At 32.7% G+C, this 10,139-nt stretch overlaps 1 protein-coding gene across 1 annotated transcript; it reads left to right on the plus strand.

The window, feature by feature from the left end:
* The first annotated feature begins 5,210 nt into the window (after positions 1-5,210).
* Positions 5,211-9,593, plus strand: LOC132728924 (tomoregulin-2-like). The gene is made up of 3 exons (XM_060714647.1): positions 5,211-5,446; positions 6,480-6,749; positions 9,452-9,593. Exons 1-3 carry the CDS (start codon positions 5,226-5,228, stop codon positions 9,528-9,530), a joined length of 570 nt encoding a protein of 189 aa, XP_060570630.1. The 5' UTR covers positions 5,211-5,225; the 3' UTR covers positions 9,531-9,593.
* The last annotated feature ends 546 nt before the right edge of the window (positions 9,594-10,139 follow it).

Below are 10,139 nucleotides of genomic sequence, written 5' to 3' on the forward strand. Positions count from 1 at the left end.
TCAATTCTTTATGTTTAACCGTTTGAATCAAAACCTCTGATTCTGGACTGAGTTCTGGTCCTTGAATAAACATATTTTTGTTGTGTGTTGTCAGCTAGAATATTGTCTTGACCTTTCCTCAGAAACTACTAGTGCAATTTCATCCACACTTTACAGGAATTTTAAGTACCAAGTCTAGTTGTGCATTTCATCGAAAGTTTCCGGTTCAATGATTTGTGTCAGAGTTATCGATCTTTGATGATTATTATTTAAAGTTTGTCCGGAGTAGCTCCTTTTTTGCAATGTACCAATAATGCAATTTTGATGAAACTTTACAGGACTGATCGATAGCTCAAGTACTTGGGCATATTGCACATGATTTCCGCTTGAATGATTTTTGGCCGAGTAATGGCACTTGAATAAAAATTGTCTTGTTTTTTTGTGTTGCAAGCTACACGAAAGCTTGTCAGAAACTACGGAATGATCAATACCAAGTCTAGTCGTACACTTCATCGGCATTTTCTGGTTCATGATTTTTGCCACAGTTATGGCAAATAAGGTTAACTTTAAAAGTTTGTTCGGACTATTCCTCATATACCACTAATGCAATTTCAATAAAACTTTACAGGATGGATCGGTTGTTTTTAGCTGAGTTATGACCCTTGAATAAAAGACGCGTTCTTGCCCTGTTTAAGATTTTTGTGTCTTCTGTTACACAATAGCTGCAACATGCAATTGGCAATTGTGATGACTGACCGCTCTTGTTTTATATGTTTTACATTTTAAAAGATATACTATGCTCATCCCTGAGTAAAATATTTTAATTACACTATGACATTTTTTATTAATATGTCTAATTTGAATAAAAGAATAAATAAATTATGTATTGGATGCTGCTTTCTCTATAATAGGCCAAGTAAAGTTGGTATTTTCTTAAATAAACTGCCAGCTTTTTAATGACACCATATACAATGTATTCATATTTTGACTATCTAAATTGTGTAGAATTTTAAACACAACATATATACTTTGTATGAATTCAAAACATGTTTTTTTATATTCACTAAGAGACTGTATAAGCAATTATCAAAATTTACTAATATCAAATTTCAGCATAGTATATTTTTAAACAGTTTTAATAGTTGTTTTAATTGAAATAAGGGCTTCACATTTATTGATAAATAATTTTTGGATATCTAAACAAATGTTTGATTCTTGTTTACAAAAATTTGCATTTATTAAAATATATACTATGTATTGTAAAATATTAAATTATAATCTTACGTATGAAGTGTGTATTTGTTAGGAACTGACAAAACCATTCATTACATCTACAGTTATAAACAGTTGCTTAACTCACTATCTGAAGCTTCTATACACATTAGTAAGAAGCATTCTATACACAGTCGTAAACAGTTGCAAAACTCACTATTTGAAACATTCTATAAAATACAGTCAAGTGGTCAATGTCAAAACTTTATAAAAACACATATCATTAAGTTATACAGTATTTTTAAGCAATAAGAAAACGTTGAATACAAATACTAACACTTAATGACAATAAACAAAACATATCTCGAATAAGCATGATATTATACTAGCAAATAAATATTTAGGTCATACACCATGCTATCAATAGGGGTATACAAAACAAAAAAAAAATAAAAAATGTATATTATAGACACATATTTTATTTATCTATTAAGTCTCAACTTTGTTTGTGTAGAAAAAGTACAATTGGAGTGTGTAGCTTTTATACAACGGCCATTCTATATAATAGACAAGAGAATCGCTCACACAAGAAACTACTGATCTCCAAAATCAAGTAAAATATTTGGTTTAAGAAATTATCAAAATGAAAAATTGTAAAAATATAGCCTAATGCTAAACGAAGTTTCTAAAAGAATGATTTGATTAAAACAATGATATATAGTTAAAAGGGTTTAAAAGCCTAAAAACATAAGATTAGTACCATGATCTAAACTTACATCAAATGGTACATTTATCTGGAAAAAATATTTTCAGTCCCATCATGTCAAAAAACCTCATCGGAGTCCCTTTAATGGTATACTTGTGAAATTGATCAAAGTCCTACTGACAGACCCTTACATGTTGCAGCGTTTTCGATAAACGTTTTGAATAATTATAAAAGTAGTTTTTCGTACATCGAATGCTTTAAAAATATACATGGTTATGTTCCTAATTTCTATTTCATTTTCAGAATATATTAATGCATTGATGATAGGTATATTTAGTCTTTTTTAATAATGTTTATAGATTTGTTTTAGATTTTATTACAAAATGCATGTGGGCATTATACCCTTGATTACACAGCATACATACACGCACGCACGCACGCCGCACGCATGCAAGCATGTATACACGCACGCACGACGCACGCATGCAAGCATGCACGCACGCACGCACACAGGCACACACACTAATACATACATACATACATACATACATACATACATACATACATACATACATACATACATACATACATACATACATACATACATACATACATACATACATACATACATACATACATACATACATACATACATACATACATACATACATACATACATACATACATACATACTTTTTCAGCTCATAAAGGGATTCATAAGAATCGCACAACCCCGTTCTATATAACCCAATTGATCTAATTACGAAGTTAAAATGACAAGCCCTTTAGTTTTGTATGTGAAAAAATATTTTATGAGAGATGTTGTTTTATCTTTTTGTTTTATCTTTCTGGGTCAACAATACATCATATTTGAGACTTATGCTCTCTGAAAATCTTGAAAACAAATAGGCTTGCCATAAAAACGTTTCTGATTGATTTCCGTATGCTATTTCATCGGATCTGAACATTTTCCCGCCTACTTCTGATACATAGGTGGCACAATCTATCGACAGAAATTCTCGAATCATGTTCCTTTCTTTGATGATAATTACCCTTTGACAGTGACAATCACCAAAGATGACCTTAAATCATTATTTCAGCGCTTTAAATACATACATGCTTTTGTGGGTAAAAAAAGTAAAAATTACAAATGTCTGATGTATTTATCCGTATTGTTTCAAACTTTATATTTTGCTTCAGTCAAGGTATGTAATGCAGCAGTCCTTGGTGAATGTGGACGCTATAGCATGTACTGTGTTACTGCCAAAAAGGCTGTAAAATATTGGTTCCGAATATTACTTATGCCAAATTATCGTTTTGTCAAAAAATCTTACCAGATGCTTTTATTATTTGATTGGTTATAAAAACTGGGCTACGAAGATTAGATTACATCTATACCAACTTGGGTTTGATTACGTTTGGGATGCCCAAGGTGTTGGTAATATTAATCTTTTTTTATTTGTTTATTCCCAACGCTTAACGGATATGGATCGTCAAAACTGGTCGAGTAAATGCCAGGATTCAAGTAAACTTTATTTTTATCATACATTTAAACTAATTTTGGCTTTGAACCGTATTTAGATTACATTAATTGATAAATATAAATACAGAAAAGACTTAGTTGCTTTTAGAACATCTTCACATGAACTTATGATTGAAAATGGGCGGCATCTGAAATTATCACGTGAAGAGAGAACTTGTATATATTGTCAAAACAAAGTAGAAACGGAGTACCATTTCCTCCTTATTTGCCCACTATATACTAGTTTACGTTTAAAGTATTTTAATGAAAAGTTCTATGTAGCACCTACTTTACATAAATTTAATATTTTAATGTCAAGCAATAAAATATCAGTTGTAAGAAATCTAGCTATGTAAATATATTATGCTCTTGAAAAAGAACTCATTTTATTAGTACATTTCCTTTTTAACAACTTGAACATGACATGCTATATATTGTTAACGCAAAATGTTGATTGAACTATAGAACTTGTCTTGTCATTCACAATTTGTATTATTTGAATGTATATTCTGTATATGTGTATTGGCTGGTTGCCATATATCGCAAATAAAAGTATACATATATCTTTAACTTTAGTGTTCCCTTGAGGTCCAAAATCTAAAAGAACCGATAAAAAATCAATCTTTTAACACTAAAACTAATGAAAGGACAGGCGTATAGTATTGCCTTACATTCGAACAGAATAAAAATCTACACTTTATATAAAGTAGTAAATTGTATTGGCCAATTATTAATTATCTGTCATTAAGATTTCAAGAATCAACTATTTTCAATCAACTCGACTAAAGCTTTTAAAGTTTTATTTCACTGAAGGTAATTTTGTTATCTACATGACATATTGGACACAGGGGAATCTTAATTGTAGATAAACATGATAAGGCCGTAAATTAACTTCAAACACGTTCAGATGACATCATGATGTCAATAAAGACGATATTTCTTTTGATTACTTTAGGTTTGCTTGTTTTCTTTCCATTCTTTTTATAGAGTGTCATATAATTACAAAATATGTATGTTCTGCAGTAATGACAATGCTGATGCTAATTGTTTAATAGAATCAATTTTTTTTCAGATATTTAGTGAGAGATTTTACGCAATCAAGCCGAGTTTGCAATTTTCATATAGATCTACAATTGTTTTTTTCATTGCTTCTTAAATTAGGGATCAATCATTTTTTCAGATTTTTATTCTTCACAACAGATGGTGCGATATGTCGTTAGGCAGCTGTAAAAAGTTATAAGCCTCGTACTTCACTTCACTGTTGTCATATCTTTTTGCTCCTTCGGAATAATTGATTCCAGCAGGTTAATTATAGAAGAAGGCTGAATACCGCCGGTGCTGGGGGGGGGCATGAGAGATGTTGCACTTTAAATTATGTCTCATGAACTGATTCACTTAAACCGAGTCTTTAATTATCTTTTAATAGTGTTGTTTTCATTGTTTCTGAGGGATCACATCTATCACACCTTTTCCAGCTTTTTAATATGAGAGCACATGCTATCTTCATGATCTTGTACTTAATCAATGCGACTGGTCTTGAATAGGCCAGGATCGCACGAAGTACTAAAATGCTGTATTTGATCCCTTGTAGTAAAATCTATGATCGACAAATGCAAAGAAGTACATCAAGATACTCACATTACGAAGCCTTTTCATATACATCCTCATACCATATTTGCAGCCATCATTCCGTATCGCACTCGTAAACATTACAGGTTTTCTTTTTTCAAGTTAGATAAATTTGCAAATGTGAAACATGCATTGAATATGGCAAGATATGTAAAGTTTATAATTAGGCCTAACGACATGTTATTTCCATCAATAGGGGTTGCAGCAGTTGCACAACATGGAAATCATGCCGGAAACCACGTCCCAAATCCAGGAGAAGTTGATGCAGCTATCGTTAATTTAAACTTGCATTACAATGACAACCTGTGTTTGGAACTTCTGCTGGTGAACTGTGCCACTCACGTAACACAAGGAGACGAGATGGTGTGCGGATCCAACGGAAGAACATATGCAAATCAGTAAGAAACGTTTTCTGTTTTTTTTTGTGGCAAGCCGCTTGAGGTATAGGAAGAAAAGATTTTTAACGAGCATAACCAACTATATAATATGTTTTATTGTTGCGCCGCAAAAATAGCTCCGAAAGTTGAAACAAAAACTCAATAAAAGTGTAATATTCTAAAGAACTCTGTATTATGACTTTAATTACACCTACAGTGCAAAAGGAATTTAATGAGCATATGTAAAATAGAGAAAAAAGAACGGAATTCCGAAAGTACGCTCAAAACGGCCAAATTGAAAATATTGCAGGCTCGTTTTGTTTGACCCTGTTCATGGATGTTAGCGATAATTGCAAGTTACCGTCCATGCTTAATCTTGCCCAAAGTTTGAAATAGAATATATTATGTCCGCAACTAATGCATGCGTAAGAGCGTCTGAAGTTGCTTAACAAATCCAAACGTTTTGGACCAGGGATATCGGCAATGTGTCTGTCAGAATTGCGATCAGCACTCCATTTCTACCTGCCGACACACATTTGCAGGGTCTTTAATAATATAGAACCATTCAAACAATCTTAAAAATATCTCCAGACTATAATTTCTGAAATAAAACAGCTACAAATATGCCATTGATTTAAATCTCAAGCTGTTTTGATTCCACTAGAATGGAGCCAATACTGGACACATTTTTAATACTGTCGGTTTGGGGAGCAGGGAGGGGGTGAGTGGGCGTTCTGAAAGGTTCATTTTTGGCTGATTTATTACGATGAAAAAATATAGAAAGTCACAGATAATTAAAAAAATTAAATAGATACATGGAAAATAATATAAGAAATGTTCTGATACCCATGAGTATATATGAGTTATTGTTACTTTAAACAATCATTGTAAACATTTTTTTTCATGTTTAATAAACTCAGAAATAACAACTTCAAGTAAAGCAAGGTTGGCTCCGGCCAGCACCCTTTTAAAGTAATTTTTATTTCTATACTTCTAAAATATGTCATTGACTAAACGTGCAGCGCGTGTACGAATATGTGTCCTATCATTTTAGCTGTGAATTTACCCAAGCAGTATGCGAGTTTCTCCATTCACCCGAGCATTTAAGTATTGCTCACCATGGTTTATGCATCATAACAACACCAGCGCCGTCAACAATAGCATCCATGATTGCCAGTATGACGACTACGATGATGGCGACAACCTCAACGGACCCAATAGCCAATATTGTACAAAATGTGTTCTGTCAAAATATTGATACCATCAATTGTGGACATGCTTTCGAACTTATCTGCGGATCCGATGGAAAATTTTATCCAAATCGGTAAGTTTTAGTTTTCGTTGAAAACAATCTCCATATTCGCATAGAAATTTTAAATTGCATATCTACTCCTCTATGTAATTATGTTTATATTCGCGGTTATACATTCAATTTAGGTGTTTTCGAAGATAAAACATATGTATTGGTTGATCATATTCGTTTCCGACACATTTTCTTTTTCATTTCATATTAGAAGATAAACAATTTACCGAACCACAACGTTACGACCCTTTTCGCGAATAGTATAATTTGAGTATAATGTTATTGTGTTCTGATTGCTATTTACCCCAATTGTAGGTTAAACTTACATAACTACTCGTGTTATTCCGTATTTGATATTCTTCATTATCGATTAGACCTGTTACGCTCTCATAGTCAAATGTGTCACTTAATTCTGAATTCTACTTTCCTTGATAAATTATAGTCGTATTCTGTCTTCAACTTATATCATCAATACTTTACAAGTAAAGTGAGGCCAAAAAGTGAGGAAATAATGCAATAAGAAAACTGCATTTTCTTGCGACACTTTTTAAAAAAACTCCTGTCTGCAGGCGATAACACCATCTTTAATCCTTCCGCCCAGGAGAATATGCAAAAAGCAACTTTTAAAAAACATGCTTCACACAAAAAGTACACGGATGCAATAAATACACTTTTCAATTTGTTCAATAAACTGGAGATGAATTAAATAAGGGCACTTTTATAGTCTAAAACTAATTGTGTCAAATTATGTACCCGGTTTGGTTATTTTTCTTGCTTATTGATTCTTGCTTAACGCGGAAAAGGAAGAAATAATTTCGACGTATATGTATAATAGTACTTGTTCTCTTATAAATTTTATGACTTTAAAGCAAGATTTTATCCAATTAACTATAAGCAAAAAAAAAAAAAAAAAAAAAAAAAAAACAAATTTGTTTTTATAATGAACAACAGCGAGGTAGATTTTAATACATTGTTCGGTTTCTTAGTGCAAGTCAAATTACCTCAAATAACATGTAACATTCCGACAGTTTAAAATATTTCGACCAATATTTCGTTTCAATAGCGTAAACATACAAACAACACTTATGTGAACTTATCTTCACAAAGACATTTAATCGACTTATTGTTAATAGCTGTGATGTTTAACAACTAAGACATTTCAGCGAGACACAGGCAAAATTTTCATTTCTTCGTTTCGAATGTTTCATTCATTATACTGTAAATTTCTACAAAATGAATGCACTAAGCAGTCACAGGAACAAAACTTTTCTTCTTATAAAGAATAAAATGGTGGTTTCCTAACTTGACGTTACAGTGTTAAGATTTCATAATTGTTGTCACAGTAAAATCTAGAAATGTTCAAGAACATGTGAAAAGAATAACTTAGATTTGTTTCAATCATGCAATATCCACAATGTCTGTAACATTAGTTTCCAGGGTTTGTTAAAGTATATGACTTGTTTAAAAAATATTCGGTGATTATATCGGCGTCTACATTTTAAACTTGTATAGATATACTTACGCTTCAAACGCAAAATATTATATAATTTATACAGCAATTCATGCTGGCACTTTAAAAAATGCTATTTTAACGTGAATTGAGTAAATAAGAGCATTAAACAATTTTTGTCATTAATATAATTTGCCTTAGTATCCCTGAGTATTTAAAATACGTGCTTTATAGATCATCGTTGTTAATAAGGCTTAAAAAGACACATGTTTTCTTCTCTAATACACGCCTGGTAAATGATAGAGCTACCTCTTTCGGGAGGCATACGGTCAATCGCTCTATCGCTACTTCCGAGCAAGTGCATGTCGCTAAAATCAAGTGTCAAGTGTTTTTTTTTATATATGTTTTGTAAATTCTACACCAACTATCGAAAATTAGAGAATGTTATGCGATGTAGATTTGATTACAGTGTCCAGAAAACGTAAAGTTGTTATAATTGTATTTGAAATGTAGTTGTGGCGGCGTTTCGCATTAGCTAATGCAGCGTTGAAATGGACTATGAAGCAGATAATTTTTACTCCAATTTTCATATAAACAGCATTTCGGATTAAAAACAAATACGTTTCAAATAGATATTAGGTCTAGAAATGAAATACGATTAAAATCAAACTAAAACATTAGTTAATAAAGAAAATATAGGATATTTGTTCTTAGAGAAAGCTCTGTCGTGAAGAAGGTAGTCATGTCGCCAAGGAGATAGTTCGACGGTTTCAAAGGGACCAAACTGATAAGGCAGAGAATGTAAAAAAGTTTTCGGTGAAAAAGATCTTTAGGATGTTGATACAACGGGTATATTCATTATGAAGAAAGAAATCAACTATTCGACAATATTTGTTTTGCATTAGCAGTTAACCCTGCTACATCTTTTACTTTTGTTTGTTTGTTTCATTTTTACGCCTTTTTCCAACAGTATTTCAGTCATATAGGCGGGTAGTTTCCTAACCATCCTTCCTGGAGAGTTACACCAGTACTAGACTACATTCCTCCGCGCTAAACTACCAAAGCATCTCCCGGGGATCGAACCCACGCCAGAGAGGTAACTGGATTAGAAGTCATCGACAGAGCGATTGACCGTATACCTCCTAAAGAGGTAGCTCTATCATTTACCTGGCGTGTAATAGTAAACTGTAAATAATTAAGACGTTAGAGATAATAGATGTGGCGAACAATGTCACTATTGCAAAATATACGTATACTTTTATTTTATTTAAAGGTGCGAGATGTCAAAACAAAAATGTAACAACCCGTCACTTACTGTGGCTGACAAGTCTTCCTGTACCTTATTAGGGTAAAAGTTGAGTAAAACATTCTGTGTACCATAGGCAAAAGACAAATACAAATACGTTATTGTTTTAGTGTTTATAATTACTTTTGTCCTTAACGGTTAAATGCTTATTTCTAAAATTGACTTGTATGGCCGAGTCATGTCGTGGGTTGCATTCTGAGAACGTCGCCTTGCCTTGTTGATATTTGTTCTCATTTTTATGCCCAGCTTCAAATTTTAGTTTGATAAAAGTTGGTCAGATACTTGTCATATCGCATGAATGTGTAGGCTGGCCTGGCTCTATGCTGATGAGAAAGGCTTATCATTTCAAGCATGGTCAAGGTAAGGGTAAGGGTCAAGGTCAGAGTAAGGGTCAAGGTAAGGGTCAAAGTAAGGGTTAGGGTCAATGTATGAGTAAGGGTCAAGGTAAGTGTAAGGGTCAAGGTAAGGGTAAGGGTCAAGGTAAGGGTCAAGGTCAGGGTAAGGGTCAAGGTAAGGGTCAAGATAAGGGTCAAGGTAAGGGTTAGGGTCAAGGTAAGGTTGAGGGTCAAGTCCCAATGACAAAATAAGTGCAAAGCAATTGTTCAGAAAAAATTGCCCCTAACTCCATCCACTTCGGTGTATATTTTTCTTGTCC

The sequence above is a fragment of the Ruditapes philippinarum genome, unplaced genomic scaffold, assembly GCF_026571515.1.
Source record: "Ruditapes philippinarum isolate M1 unplaced genomic scaffold, ASM2657151v2 ctg2481_1_1_1_1, whole genome shotgun sequence".
Taxonomy (NCBI): Eukaryota; Metazoa; Mollusca; class Bivalvia; order Venerida; family Veneridae; genus Ruditapes; species Ruditapes philippinarum.

Coding starts and splice junctions, on each gene's coding strand:
- LOC132728924 (XM_060714647.1), top strand. CDS start 5,226: ATGTTATTTCCATCAATAGGGGTTGCAGCAGTTGCACAACATGGAAAT. Junction 5,447..6,479: donor GGAAGAACATATGCAAATCA/GTAAGAAACGTT, acceptor CTATCATTTTAG/CTGTGAATTTACCCAAGCAG. Junction 6,750..9,451: donor GGAAAATTTTATCCAAATCG/GTAAGTTTTAGT, acceptor TTTTATTTAAAG/GTGCGAGATGTCAAAACAAA.